Genomic DNA, 16,571 nt, shown 5'->3' on the forward strand with positions numbered 1-16,571 from the left:
AGTATCACGATACTCATTAGTATTGTGGCAAGGAAACAAAACACTAAGCGGATTTAACTTCTTTAGGAAAACAGCCCTCATGTTGGAAATAAACATCATCATGGTGTCATTGAGTCACATTTATTTATTTTCCTAGCTATAGCACACAATATTTAGCATACAGGAGGTTAAAGAGTAACTTTCAAGGAGAAACATTTTAGGCTTAGTTATACTGACACACTTCAATTCTGGTTTTCATTTTGACAGTTCGTTGCAAAAGTGATATACACCGACTGTACAAATCATTAGGGGCACCTTCTTAATATTGAGTTTGACCCCGCTTTGCCCTCAGAACAGCCTCAGTTCGTTGGGGCATGGACTCTACAAGGTGTCGAAAGTATTCCACAGGGGTGCTGGCCCATGTTGACTCCAATGCTTCCCACAGTTGTGTCAAGTTGGCTGGATGTCCTTTCGGGTGGTGGACCATTCTTGATACACACGGGAAACTGTTGAGCGTGAAAAACCCAGCAGCGGTGCAGTTCTTGACACTCAAACCGGTGTGCCTGGCACCTACCACACCCCGTTCAAAGGCACTTAAATATTTTGTCTTTCCCATTCACCTTCTGAATGACACACATACACAATACATGACCCAATTGTCTCAAGGCGTAAAAAAAAAATATATCCTTCTTTAACCCGTCTCCTCTCCATCTACACTGATTGAAGTGAATTTAACAAGTGACATCGACAAGGGATCATAGCTTTCACCTGGATTCACCTTGTCAGTGTACTTTGGTCTTTTGGTAGTAAATCTAGTTCGTAGGCTACACTCCCTTCTAGATGTGCTAAGTGGTACCACCTCAAGGCAAGAAAATCCACCCCATGGGATTTGAACTTACACCTCAAGTAGCAATAGATGTCAGGAACTCGGCGCCTTACCACCGTGAGCTAACTGTCCAGAGCCGTATTTGCTTACAATGCACATATTTTTATTATCAGAGTGTGCCAGTGCACTTCTGGTAAGTATGCTTTAGTGAAAATGTGTTGGGATCAGGTACAACTACATTTACCCACCACCAAAATAAATATTTGAGCAATTCCCACAACTTCTCACCTGAAAGCATTTTTTTTACAAATTTAAAGTGTAGGGCAAAGGCTCAAATTGGAGTTGAGAGTTACCCTTTAAAAAGGACCAAAGAGTTTGTCGGCTTCGTGTTTTCATTTTGCTATAAAACATGTTTAAAAAAACGTTTTTAAATGTGTGATACTGGTATTGTCACAGCCTCAATGGATACAGCACATCAGCCTTAATATGAAGAGAGGTTAGTCTTCTAGTAGCAAAAGAAGAGCAAGCGATAAACATACATTAGTTGAAAGTTTGTTTAACCAAAATATTCTAAGAATCGATATAGCCCAACTCAAGGCTGAAGAACAGGAGATACACATATTCAAATCTCATAGTGGGTAGGCTTTCCATCCCAGTAATCTTATGAGAAACAGGACTGGATTACAACTTCATACAGTAAACCAGTGGTCCCCAAAACTTTGAGTCGAGATCACAGTCAAAATGAAAGCCAATATCTACCGCTCAGATTTTTTTTAAACATAACATTTAAAAAAAAAACGTAAGTCTGTGCAACACTAACCTATTAAAACAGTTCTGTAACAATGAGGTTTGTAGTAGGCTATAGGCCAAATACATTATCACTGCATTTTGGTTATGCTCAAACTGTCCTGCCAATGTTCTTCTCAGACCATAAAAATATATATATTTTAAAACTTGAGGAATATGATCACACTGGTTATAGATCACTTGTGGTATTACTTGTGAGGCACAGCTGAGCGAGCATACATTTAAATAAATATGTTTTTATTTTATTTTACTGGACTGATTGTGCATGCATCTGATGGTCTGTCTCAGTGGAGGGAGAGCATCAGAAGGTCAGCCTCCCACCATTAGACAGTCCCTTAGCCCTCCAATGTAGACTGACCAAAATGTAGACTGACCAGTCTTCCAGCTGATAGCAAAAATCAAGTCATACCACATTATTTCTGCCTCATGCACAAATTCATGTTGTTACTCCTATGACCAGAGAAAGTGATATTCCTCTATATTAAAAAACACATCTACCAATAATAACTCCAGCCTATCAATACATTTTGCTACTAATTTATTGAAGCTGCAATGCTGGTTGCAGCGCGAGTGGCGAAGCACATTTCATGGCTTATAAACGTGTTGAATAAAAACGTAAACATGAACTCACTCAAAAACAGGAGCTCTGTTGTATTTGTTGATACTCTCTCTTTAGTCATGGTTTTAGACATTTTGAAATCACAGTATCAACTTACTTTTCTGTGCGTTTGAGGAAGCTGCAGACAGGCACAGAGGGGTCAATTGGTGGGAAAAACAAGTTCACATTGGTTATACCAGAACTGTGATTAGGTGCATGTCATTTTTCTTATTTAAATTGTTACTAAGCCACAAACAAATGTCATTAAATCATTGTTCAAAACAAAAAAAACTATTAGGCCTAGTTATTTAAAAAAAATATATATATAGTCTATAGAATGATTTTCAAATTGGTAGGGCCATGTTTCTCTTATCCATAAAAATACTCTAATATCAGTTATTAGCTTACCTTTTAAAAATAAGCTGGCTTTATGACTTTGTGACTGTGGTAACTAGTGACGAACGCTACTTTCCGACATAAAAAGGAAGTGATGGGATTTCACTTATAGTATAGCCTGCCTTATGCTAAATCAGAAGGGGGGGGAAACGATGGCTGACTTGGTGGAAAAGAAAGCAGGTCTTCGCTTTCAGGCCGAATGATAAAGGTGAGGGATCAGCAGCAGACCGAAGTCAATTGCAGAATATGCAAAAAAAATTATCAGGTCAAAGGACCTCCGTCAACATTAACAAGTGAATCATCCTGTTGAGTGCGCTACTCTGGGGCAGAAAAGGTGAACATGCTTGTGCTCCTTGCCAGAAACCTTTAGGCCTACCTAAGACTTGGCAACAAAAACAACTAGACCTAATGGTTCCACATTGCACTTTAATTTTTAAATGGAGCCTATATTCCAAATACATATCTTATAGGCAAAAATACTCTGTCAAATCTTGAAAGACTTATTTGCAGCATTTTTTTTTAAGACTATTTTATTTTGTATGCCTATATTTACTGTCAATATTTAGGATTTGTACAGTTTGTTAGGCAAAAGGCATAGCCTGGATAATAGGCCTATTCGTTTTAAGCCTAAAACAATGTTCATGCAAGTGTTAATAGCTTTCTGACTGTCAACTTTTATATAAAAAGTTATTCAAAATAAAGTTGTTTTTCCAGACAACTATGACACCAACTCATCATCGATTAATTGATTCATTGAAAGATTGATTAATTGAAAGTTCTGCTACGGGAGCTTATATGCCCAGTTTACGGACATTAATAAACACTTCGCAAATATTAGTTTAACTTTTATTGATAGTAGCCTATGTGTAGGTCTATACTCTATAGCCTATTGTTAGTTTGGTTTGCAAGGAGAGAGTCTCTCTCTGAGTAGGCTAGGCCAACAAGTTACATTCAAATCAAATGGGGAGAAAAAGGGGAAATTAAGATTTTTAAACAATAAGCCAGACAGTGTCTGCTGTAAAAGGCCCATGATCATCATCCAACATTGGAGAGGAGAGGGGAGGGAAAAACAACAAAAAACACATTAGGCCCCATCTGACATTTTGCGCTGCTTTGGTGCCCTCCATTCTTTCTACATTGTTCTCTTGCATTAGCAACTACCACACATGTATTGAACATTTTAGGTTATGGCAAATAGGGAATAGGCCATTTGGCATGTCGCCCTGCTGTGTGCTTGCTGCCCTGCCAGACTCAAATATGCTAAAACATAGTTTGTGACATCACAACGTCATCATCATCGACGATGGCTGAAAAAATTGTTGATAGAAGAAAAAAAAGAAAAATTACAGAAATGTTTCACAATTGACCACCAAATAGGGGAAGGAAGTTCAAATAAACCTCACCTGTAGCGGTGCTTCCTGGATCTGGAGCGGCTTCTCGAGCGAGACCGCGTGTAAGACCGGGATCTGGACTTTGATCTGGAGCGGGACCGTGCAGGGGAATCTGGAGCCTTGGACATCTCCGCAGTCACAACTGTCTAGAGGTTTACCTGTCCAACAACAGGGTGATGTTAGTATGCACTGGGTAATACACTTGTGCTTTAGACAGTTCTCAACTTTCCTGCCCGTTGAACAAAATTGATACGCCTAAAACCAGGAAGTTGCCATCCTTGAAATAAGCACAGATCTACAATAAAACTAGTTTATTTGCAAAAATATACAGTACTAGTCAAAGTTTGGACACACCTACTCATTCAAGTGTTTTTCTTCATTTTACCATTTTCTACATTGTATAATAATACTGAACACATCAAATCTATGAGATAACATACGGAATCATGTAGTAACCAAAAAAAGTGTTAAACAAATCAAATTAAATTTTCTATTTGAGATTCTTCAAAGTAGCTACCCTTCGCCTTGATGACAGCTTTGCACACTCTTGGCATTCTCTCAACCAGCTTCATGACACCTGGAATGCATTTCAATTAACAGGTGTGTCTTGTTAAAAGTACATTTGGAATTTCTTTCCTTCTTAATGCATTTGAGCCAATCAGTTGTGTTGTGACAAGGTAGGGGTGGTATACAGAAAATAGCCCTATTTGGTAAAAGAACAAGTCCATATTATGGCAAGAACAGCTCAAATAAGCAAAGTGAAACAACAGTCCAACATTACTTTAGGACATGAAAGTCAGTCAATGCGGAAAATTTCAAGAACTTTGGACATTTCTTCAAGTGCAGTCGCAAAAACCATCCAGCGCCATGATGAAACTGGCTCTCATGAGCACCGCCACAGGAAAGGAAGACCCAGAGTAACCTCTGCTGCAGAGGGTAAGTTCATTAGAGTTACCAGCTTCAGAAATTGCAGCCCAAATAAATGCGTCACTGAGTTCTAGTAACAGACATCTCAACATCCACTGTTCAGAGGAGACTGAATCAGGCCTTCATGGTCAAATTGCTGCAAATAAACCACTACTAAAAGGACACCAATAAAGGACATTAGACCGGTGGAAATCTGTCCTTTGGTCTGATGAGTCCAAATTTGAGATTTTTGGCTCCAACCGCTGTGTCTTTGTGAGACGCAGAGTATGTTAACGAATGATCTCTGCATGTGTGGTTCCCACCGTGAAGCATGGAGTAGGAGGTGTGATGGTGCTTTGCTGGTGACACTGTCAGTGATTTATTTCGAATTCAAGGCACACTTAACCAGCATGGCTACCACAGTATTCTGCAGTGATACGCCATCCCATCTGGTTTGCGCTTAGTGGGACAATCATTTGTTTTTTAACAGGACAATGACCTGAAACACACCTCCAGGCTATGTAAGGGCTATTTGACCAAGAAGGAGAGTGATTAAAGTGCTGCATCAGACTACCTGGCCTCCACAATCACCCGACCTCAACCCAATTGAGATGGTTTGGGATGAGTTGGACCGCAGAGTGAAGGAAAAGCAGCCAACAAGTGCTCAGCATATGTGGGAACCGCTTCAAGACTGTTGGAAAAGCATTCCTCATGAAGCGGGTTGAGAGAATGCCAAGAGTGTGCAAAGCTGTCAAGGTAAAGGGTGGCTACTTTGCATAATCTCAAATATAAAACACTTTTTTGGTTACTACATGATTCAATGTGTTATTTCATAGTTTTGATGTCTGCACTATTATTCTACAATGTAGAAAATAAAAAAACTTGAATGAGTAGGTGTCCAAAATGTTGACAAATACTGTATATAAATCACATCACTACACAACTTAAAAACAATGTCCAAGAAAATCAACTCTACAAATTCAAAATCATGGCCCCCAGAGAATCTTGGAGCCTATCAGCAACCAGGGGCCTGTCTGACTATGTCCCAAATGCCACCCTATACCTACAGACCCTGGTCAAAAGTAGTGCACTATATAAGGCAGGGGTTGTCAACAGACGAATCTAGTTGATTTAGGGAATAGGTGCCATTTGAGACAGCCTATTTCTAGAGCTGTTGTGACCTCAGGTCTGAAACAATGGCTTGACACCTTGTCCCCCGTCTACAAGACCCACTGCCTAGCGGCCCTCACCTGCTTAACCCCTGCCTGTCACCGGCAGTACCGCCAAAAGCCCCCCACGACCTTCATGGCGAGTGTGGAAAAAGGCTAAACCTGGCACTGGCTAAAAATAGAAACTACACTGTCCGAATATATAACAAGACGGTGGAGAGAATGACGAGGAATGCTTTTAGCGCCGGCTTTATCCTGCAGCCATATCCATAGTGCATGATAGTGCAGGTGGGGGCTGGGAATAGAGCAGCACTATTTCGGACACAAGATACACAGCCTCTGGCAACTCCATGGGGATAATGGCTGGCTCTGCTTCAGATACACACAAGCTTAATATTCAGCCCAAAGGACAGGTGCCTCAAACAGAAAGGAGGGATGGGGACGTAGTCCAAGATCAGACATAACACAAAGGATTTGAAAATAGCTTTAAAAAGCCTGACAGAAATCTAGTGCTCCGGCCTAAACAACATCCTTCTGAATATCAGGCAGCACGAACGTGTTTTATATTGTTTTCCTTGTTATCGTTTCTCGTAACTTCACATCTACCTTCCAGCCACACAATCATCTCAGGGGTGTCAAACTCATTCCATGGAGGGCATAATATCTGCTGGTTTTTGTTTCTCTTTCAAATAAGACCTACAAAACCAGGTGAGGGGAATTGCTTACTAATCAGCTACCGTAATTTATCAAACAAGTACAAGGGAGGAGTGAAAAGCCAGACACTCGGCCCTCTGTGGAATGATTTTGACATGTGATCTAGGACAAGTCAAAAGCAACTGGCTTCCTCACACGTGTATCAATATAAAATTGGACACAATGTACCATCATTTAACAGTGCATTCTTCTCTGGAATAGCACAGGAGGAAGACAAGTAAACAAAATGATGCAACTGGGTACTTATTGTAGGGTTAGGATGTCAAATTTGGTATTCAAATGTATTTTGGAAACACTTTTTCCCAATAATACACAAGTATTACAATTATTTTTTATTCTTCTGTAGTACTGTTAGCGATGGAGAAAAATTGACAGTAGAGGACACTATGGCCCAAATGGGCCAGGAGAGTGGCAGAAGTCAGGGGTCAAGTGCTCTGCATTTTCCTATTTCATTGCTAACAAAACATTATTTCAAATATTTAGAGGAGTTAACTTTAAGGTAGTCTACATACATAACACTAACTAGCAATGCATAAAGACGCTGTTAAACAATTAGGCCTAACCTTTGCCTTTGCTCATAGCGAATAAGGATGCACTGCACACACCATCAAAAGGTAGGCGGCGTAAATCATTTATCAATAAAAAAATGATTGCAAGCATTTCACGGCACCTGCAATAACATCTGCAAATCTGTGTATGCGACTAATGAACTTAGATTTTGATTTCTTGTCCAAGCAGTATTTCAACCACAAACAAATGTTTTTCTTCAATCAACTGCCTAAATATGTTTAACTTGTTCTCACAGGTTGTATCTATACATTTCAATCAACACAATGATGAGCATTTGCAATTTTGCACTTGTAGGCATATTTCTTGCCTATTGTTCTCACCAAACCAGTTAGAGCCTAATGTTGGGACATTGGCTATAATGAGTAGCCTAATACAGAAAAGACAGAGGTAGACCTATGATAAACAAGGCTGTCTACTGTTTAATAATTAGCAACGGAAGGTTTGTATGCGAATCCTCACTGTCTGATGCTCCTTTCCTCATTCCCATGGCTGTGCAGTGCATCCTGCAGGGTGCATGTTACAAGCACTGTATTGTATTTACTCCTCAATGCCTTCCTTCACTTTCCCTGGCCCGCATTATCAACCTTATTCATCAAAACTGGCTTTATGTCTGCATCCCAAATAGCACCATATTCCCTACATAGTGCACTACTTTTGACCAGATCCCTAAAAGTAGTGCGCTATGTAGTGAATAAGGTGCCATTTGGGACATACGCTTACCCCCTCTCGAACTTAAGTCAAGAAATCAGAACAGAGAATAAATATTTCACAATGTGTTGTTCTTCCACTTCTTGAACAGTATGCTGGTAAGGGGTTGTAGTGTGCAAACGAGACAAGGGCGGTGGGATCACGGGAAGTGTTGACACATCATGTACAACACAGGAAATCTGACAGAATGTTCCTTTACAACCTAGGTCTCTAGATCCTCAGCTTTCACAGATTCTGAAGAACTTGGCTTTTTGACTTCGCTATGTTACTCATTCAGACCTAAAAGTTTACACTTCAACTAAGCAGTAGTCTCTCACAGAGAGTAGTGCAAGTCACATACCCTGAACTTTAGCTGGGTATTTCACAGTAAGAGGCTTCTAATTCTGGTCAACATACAGGCAGACAAAAAGAGCCTGTGGTTACTAAATGTGGGACCTATCCTAGTGCACACGCAGGCCTAGCATATACACTACCGTTTAAAAGTTTGGGGTCAATAATACCCTGACTACATCGCGTGCGCGAGCGTTGCAAAATAAATTTAGAAATCTATATTATTCAATTATTGCGCGCTCGCCAACGAGAAGTCAGTTCTATTTGTGACGCAGATCGCACTGCAAGTCCTGCCTCTCCCATCTCCTCATTGGTTTATAGAAGCAGGTACTAGAGGTCGACCGATTATGATTTTTCAACACCGATACCGATTATTGGAGGACCAAAAAAAGCAGACACCGATTAAATCGGACAATTTTATTTATTTATTTGTAATAATGACAATTACAACAATACTGAATGAACACTTTTATTTTAACTTCATATAATACATAAATTTAGCCTAAAATAAATAATGAAACATGTTCAATTTGGTTTAAATAATGCAAAAACAAAGTGTTGGAGAAGAAAGTAAAAGTGCAATATGTGCCATGTAAAAAAGATAACGTTTAAGTTCCTTGCTCAGAACATGAGAACATGAAAGCTGGTGGTTCCTTTTAACATGAGTCTTCAATATACCCAGGTAAGAACTTTTAGGTTGTAGTTATTATAGGACTATTCATCTCTATACTATTTGTATTTCATATACCTTTGACTATTGGATGTTCTTATAGGCACTTTAGTATTGCCAGTGTAACAGTATAGCTTCCGTCCCTCTCCTCCTCCCTACCTGGGCTCGAACCAGGAACACATCGAAAACAGCCACCCTCGAAGCATCGTTATGCATTGCTCCACAAACGCAGCGGCCCTTGCAAAGCAAGGGGAACAACTACTTCAATGTCTCAGAGCGAGTGCCGTCACCGATTGAAACGCTATTAGCGCACACCCCGCTAACTAGCTAGCCATTTCACATCGGTTACACCAGCCTAATCTCGGGAGTTGATAGGCTTGAAGTCATAAACAGCTCAATGCTTGAAGCACAACGAAGAGCTGCTGGCAAATGCACGAAAGTGCTGTTTGAATGAATGCTTACGAGCCTGCAGCTGCCTACCTCCACTCAGTCAGATTGCTCTATCAAATATCAAATCATAGACTTAATTATAACATAATAACACACAGAAATACGAGCCTTAGGTCATTAATATGGTCAAATCCGGAAACTATCATTCCGAAAACAAAACGTTTATTCTTTTAGTTAAGTACGGAACCATTCCATATTTTATCTAACGGGTGGCATCCCTAAGTATAAATATTGCTGTTATATTGTACAACCTTCAATGTTATGTCATAATTATGTACAATTCTGGCAAATTAATTACGGTCTTTGTTAGGAATAAATGGTTTTCACACAGTTCGCAACGAGCCAGGCGGCCCAAACTGCTGCATATACCCTGACTGCTTGCACGGAATGCAAGAGAAGTGACACAATTTCCCTAGTTAAAAGTTAGTCATGTTAGCAGGCAATATTAACTAAATATGCAGGTTAAAAATATATACTTATACAAACGGGTGTATTGATTTTAAAGAAAGGCATTGATGTTTATGGTTAGGTACACATTGGTGCAATGACAGTGCTTTTTTCGCGAATGCGCTTGTTAAATCATCACCCGTTTGGAGAAGTAGGCTGTGATTAGATGAGAAAATAACAGGCACCGCATCGATTATATGCAACGCAGGACACGCTAGATAAACTAGTAATATCATCATCCATGTGTAGTTAACTAGTGATTATGTAAAGGTTGATTGTTTTTTCATAAGATCAGTTTAATGCTCGCTAGCAACTTACCTTGGCTTCTTGCTGCACTCGCATATAGTTAGAGCGTTGGACTAGTAACCGGAAGGTTGCAAGATCGAATCCCCGAGCTGACAAATTAAAAATCTGTCGTTCTGCCCATGAACAAGGCAGTTAACCCACCGTTCCTAGGCCGTCATTGAAAATAAGAATGTGTTCTTAACTGACTTTCCTAGTTAAATGAAAAGGAAAAAAAATATATATAAACAATCGGTGGCCACAATCGGTGTCCAAAAATGCCGATTACCGATTGTTATGAAAACTTGAAATCGGCTCTAATTAATCGGCCATTCCGATTAATCGGTTGACCTCTAACAGGTACCCACGTGCCATCTCCTGAAAGACGAACGAGGTCAGTGGAGGTAATGCACCATAATTTATGAAAGTTGCCAATCGCAATATAAAGTCCAGGGAATAGAAAGCCTGGAAGGAGGATAGATGACTAGAAACGATTCAGTTGATCGTTTTATGTGTGGATTAATTGTCGGAGTAGAGGACCTTGTGCATTTCAGGTAAAATAACAACTCAATGTTTATATCCCAGGACAAATTAGCTAGCAACAGCAAGCTAGCTAAATATGACACATTAGCTACCAAGTGCAAGCTAGCTAGCTAAATTGCCATAAATGTTTAATGCTTTTCGACCTGTGCCCAAGTTAATGTAATTGGTTCAGAGTTTGTTCTGATATTTTAACCTGCGTGTCGTGATCGCGTTTGGTGTGGGGGGACAAAATAAATTTATGCACGATGACGCATGTGTGCAGCCGGTTTGGGTTCTGTGTTAGAAACGTTCTTGTTTTTGAAAGAAAAGCAGATTTTTTGTCCATTAAAATAACTTCAAATTGAACAGAACTACAGTGTAGACATTGTTAATGTTGTAAATGACTATTGTAGCTGGAAGATTGGAAAAAAGTGTTATGGACAGACGAATCTAAGTTTGAGGTGTTCGGATCACAGAGAACATTTGTGAGACGCAGAAAAAATGAAAAGATGCTGGAGGAGTGCTTGACGCAATCTGTCAAGTATATTGGAGGCAATGGGATGGTCTGGAGCTGCTTTGATGGTGGTAAAGTGGAAGATTTGTACAGGGTTAAAGGGATCTTGAAGAAGGAAGGCTATTACTCCATTTTGCAACGCCATGCCATACCCTGTGGACGGCGCTTAATTGGAGCCAATTTCCTCCTACAACAGGACAATGACCCAAAGCACAGCTCCAAACTATACAATAACTATTTAGGGAAGAAGCAGTCAGATGGTATTCTGTCTATAATGGAGTGGCCAGAACAGTCATCGGATCTCAACCCTATTGAGTTGTTGTGGGAGCAACTTGTCCGTATGGTACGTAAGAAGTGCCCATCAAGCCAATCCAATTTGTGGGAGGTGCTTCAGGAAGCATGGGGTGAAATCTCTTCAGATTACCTCAACAAATTGACAACTAGAATGCCAAAGGTCTGCAAGGCTATAATTGCTGCAAATGGAGGATTCTTTGACAAAAGCAAAATTTGAAGGACACAATTATTTAAATTAAAAATCATTATTTATAACCTTGTCAACATCTTGACTATATTTCCTATTAATTTTGCAACTCATTTCATGTATTTTACATTTCTATGTGACCCAAAACTTTTGAACAGTAGTGTATATACACAGATTTTTCTTTAAAAGGGTGCAATATGCATAAATCACTGACATTTCCTGGTTGCTAAAATTCTAATAGTTCAACTAATTTCAGTGTATGTGACAAAACAAGCAAGTATAGTGTAGAGAATCATCGTACCATTTAAACCGCTGTTAAATATATTTTCAATAACCACATATTGTATTTTTCAGCTGTTTGAAGCTGGTGTACAAAACCGAAAGTAAAAACGAAACTTAACTGGAAGCATTGAAATGGAGCACAGAACAGATCTACCCCTACTTAGACTTGCTTTCAATGAGAATTACATATCTATAATCCCATTTCGATCTAAATTTGGTCAGGTCGACAAAAAAAGTTACATATTGAAGCTTTAAATTTTGACATAGCCTATACAGCCTAAGCCCTATGGTTGAACATATTCGGTAAATAATGATATTATGAGTTGTAAGCCTCGGTTTCTTGTTACTGAGTATTGAATCCCGAGTCGGGTCCTCACTAGTCACCACAAAGTCATAATTATGACTAATCCCAACCTAACTCGTCACTGGAAATAACACTATCATATTTCATAACACTTTTAAAACAATGAAATGCACTCCAGATCGCCACAGCAGCCACTAGATGGTATGGGCATAATTGTCTAGAACACATCCATCCGTTTATATCGTCATGAAAAATGAAATATTTCACTTAGATGTGCTTTATCTAAACAGTGTCCAAAATTATTCAACTCTGTTTCTCCTTCAAGTACCATGTCGCAATGCGCCCTGTCTGTGAAACAGAGATATTAAATAAAGGAATGGAGAAACGCCCCACCCAACTGACTGTCGACCCATCACATTCACGTCGTCATGCTAAATCACGTAGAATAAGAGTCGAGAAAGTTACCTATTTTCCTCAAAAGTACGTAATGTCATGATTCCAAAGCTATATGATATTACAGCGAACAAGTTAATTATCTCACACCTTGGAAATGGTTTGCAACGTTGTACTTCTTGTTTCTCGAAATTCATGCTAATGTTTGGTTTTTGAGCTAGGGCTCAATTGACTCCCATTCCCTACTTGAAGGGGAGCTCTCATTGACAGGGAATGCAATGCACCGCGCGGCTCATGGACGATTTACGGGCAATGTTCACAATGGGCGTTAATACGATTCGAATGGAGTACCCCATCTCCTCAAAAGTATCTCTGTGGGAAAGCAACGTTGCTCTGGGTATAGACGCCGTTTATAGCTCAGTGGCAGAAACGAACTGGAAGTTGAACTCGGTGAGTAAGACTTCTAAATTGATAGTGCTGTTTGTTTAGGCGATTTTACAGCTAGCTAGTTACTTCACATGCTTAAATTGACTGCTACTATTGTGTGTAGCTATGTTTTCTAGCTACCTAGCCCAGCGAGAGAGACTTGCATTGTGGGTTTTGTAGTAGATTTGAGCTGCATCAGATTTCCTTAACGACAAAATGAAACATGTTAAAATAATTTTTTACATTAGTGTTATTTACCACTCATGAATTTCTGTTTTGGGATGGATGATCCCTTAAAGCAAAATTGTTTTCATCAATTTTTATGATATAGCAATTTTCACTGGCTAGTGACAACCGCGGAGTCGTCTAATCTAGAGCAATCTCATTTAAATATTGACATTGATTGGGAGCATTCTAGTCCCTGAAATGTTGCCCGATTGACATGTGATCGGTCTGCTTTTGGTCCATCAAGAAGACGCACATAAGCTTATAGTTCAAGGATGTATTGCTACTCACATGATTAATACTGGTGGAGTATCATTTAAAATTCTGGCTACAATACTGTAGACTATTGTTGATTTCACATGAGGCTACATTATACAACCCCAAAAAACAGATGACAGCAACCGTTTGATGCCCGACGTTAGTTAGGTCATTAACAGTTGGTGAATACATCTGTTTTTGCACTCATTTAGCTGTTTAATTATCCTAATGTGTTTGGCAAACAGCTGCTCTAGCTACTAGTGGAGTAATAGACATGACAACAGTCAGTGTACACATTGTGGCTAGTTAGTTAGCTAAAGTCAAGACTAATAATGAACCAGATTAACTATATAAAATCAGGTAGCTAGCTAGAATTGCGTTTTCTAACTACCTAGCGAGTCAATTCTTACAGTAAACTGGGTTAAACTTTAATTGGTTAACAAGCTAACTACACGATTTTAGTATTCAAGTGACTAGTTACCTGGCTGGAGAGCAGAGGGTGGGTAGCCGACTAAACTGGAGTTGAATCGGCTAGGGGGTGGGTAGCTAACGTTAGCTAGCTAACTAGCTTCACTGGCAGACGTCAACAGGTAAAATAACTGGTTTATAAAACAACATGCCCTTTCACTTACCTCAGACTGGTTTCACACGGCTAAGTTAGCGAGCTTGTTTGTTAATACAAATAAAATGTTAACAGTTAGCTAAATTGTGTTGCTAGCCAAACCAGACCAATACGCTCCTGCTGCTTTCCGATAAAGCAACTGAATAACGTTACCCCTGACAAGGACGCAGTTGCACGGTCGGTATTTAACTTAACTACCCGAAGTCATAAATGTAATTTTCTGCTAAATACATACATATTTCTGAGATATCGTAACTAATGTATATCCACAAGTACCGTACACTAGCTACCAAATCTAATGAGCCATTTGGTCCCCTCACCAGTGAGTCGTAAGGTACAGTACGCAGCAGCAGTAGGCAAGTGAGGCAGAGATCGGTATATAACGACGAGATGCTCATATCTCCGCCCCAACAATGGAGTCGTTGTCCCAAAGGCAGGAAAGCAGGTGATTAGGTCAAAAATAAGCCCATAGGAACAAATTCTGCTTATTTTAGACATTTTGGCGAGAGTGAAACATCTTGCTATGCCTCTTCCTCTTTGACTGAGGTCAAATTTCCTTCCTAGATTTCCCTGTCAAATCTTTAATTAAGGCTTGCCCCCCATCTCATTTGATTATTATTTGGATTATTCAAATCATGCTGCCAATCAGTCATCCAGTAGCTACTGTAGGCTACTACTGTAAAATATTACCTGAACCTGCAGTGTATTGTGCTTTCCTGATGAGACGCATTTTCTTGGGCTCGAAATAGACTACAGGATGCACTGTTTCCTCTACCAGTATTGACCTCAATGAACATGCGCTCAACCCCCTTTTGCTTCATCATACTCTAAAATGTTTCATACATTTTACAAGCAGTTGGCTACCTGTCCAAACTATCTGTCCCTAATGAAAAGGAAAGTGTGACTTAATTGACCATACTTTTTACTTAGCATAAAAATGTATATACTGTTTTAATCATGCAAATCACTTAATGTATTTACTCTATCAATCCAATTACAAGCTCTACAAAGGGGGTCATCGTAGCAAAGGATGTGAGCATTCAGCCTGGTCTCATAGACTAGGTGTAAAATAGTACACATTAATATGGGTCGGGACACTCAAATTGATATGTTGTTTGGTATGGTTACATAAGACAGAAGGTTACTTAAAGGGATACCTTGGGATTTTGGCAATGAGGCCCTTGATCTACTTTCCCAGAGTGAGATGAACTTGTGGAGGACAAATTTTTTATAATAATATATGAGCATGGCGTTATTTCTATTACAGTAATCCATTCACCCAGCTCAATGTAACATCGATAGGTTTAAGATAGTATTTGAAATTAACATTTTCCCTATACCCATCATGAGGTTGCTACAACCTAGCCTATTAATGAAAGTTTACAATATAGCTGCACAGATCGAGAGAATTTGAGTAACCAAGGTGACAGACATTGGCACATTTAATCTTGGGTGTAATCATTAGTTCAACAGTTGCAAACAAGAGTTTCTATTGGAAAAATTGAGTAATGTTTATCCCCGCTTTGTTCTGTTTGTTTATGTTTAAGAAACGTTTTTCAACAGAATCGGCTGAATGAATACATCCCTGATCTCACGCAAACACAGTTCACTTTCATAGCAGCCACATTCAAACAGCATGACCACTACTTGTTGTGTAATTCCTTCTCGCATCTACGCGCTCTCCTCTCACCTTTTCCCTTTGCTTGTGGACTTCAGTGCACAATGACCGAGCGAAAAAACCTTTCCAACCCAAACCTACATATCCTAACTGCTAACCACTATCCACAGCCTACATCATTGTCAGCATATTAGCAATGTCATAGTCAACATGGCTACTAGAACTAACACGTTAGTAAACCCGCTACAATCATGTAGTACAGTGTACACTCAGCAAGCAGTTTAGCAGTTACAACAGCAGGTCCCGGTGGCAATACATGAATAAAACCAAAAGCTTACCTTAACTTGAAAGAGTTCCAGTGTTGGATAGGCATAGCCAACCAGCTAACATAGCATCCCTCTCTGTTTGAGCCGGGTGTTTGATCAGGGTAAACTAACTAGCTGCATTCACTAGCTAAGTAAGTGAAAGTGAAAGAAATACAACAAAATATAGCTATCGCTCTCCCTCTTGCTTCTCCTTCATTTTTTAAGAAATCAATTTTTTGAAAACTGTTCAACTATTGTCTTTCTCTCTCTGAGTCAACTACCCACCACAGGTTATGCAATGCAATGCTAGCTAGCTGTAGCTTATGCTTTCAGTACTAGATTAATTTTCTTTTCCTTTGATTGGGTGTACAACATGTC

At 39.6% G+C, this 16,571-nt stretch overlaps 1 protein-coding gene across 11 annotated transcripts in view; it reads right to left on the reverse strand.

Annotated features, from left to right (window-relative positions):
* Positions 1 to 16,571, reverse strand: part of thrap3b (thyroid hormone receptor associated protein 3b) — a 43,355-nt gene that overhangs the window by 14,782 nt on the left and 12,002 nt on the right. For 3 of the 11 annotated variants that reach the window (XR_008755657.1, XR_008755658.1, XM_055893824.1), the window contains exons 1-3: positions 14,591 to 14,803; positions 4,010 to 4,143; positions 2,329 to 2,349 (exon numbers count right to left, since the gene is read on the reverse strand). Coding sequence is in view for 8 of the 11 variants with exons in the window: in XM_055893824.1 (XP_055749799.1) it covers positions 2,329 to 2,349; positions 4,010 to 4,143; positions 14,591 to 14,668 (233 nt within the window). In the remaining 3 variants the exon portion in view is untranslated. The other 8 variants (XR_008755656.1, XM_055893816.1, XM_055893820.1 and 5 more) reach the window with 7 other exon arrangements.

Source organism: Salvelinus fontinalis, chromosome 32, assembly GCF_029448725.1.
Source record: "Salvelinus fontinalis isolate EN_2023a chromosome 32, ASM2944872v1, whole genome shotgun sequence".
NCBI lineage: Eukaryota > Metazoa > Chordata > Actinopteri > Salmoniformes > Salmonidae > Salvelinus > Salvelinus fontinalis.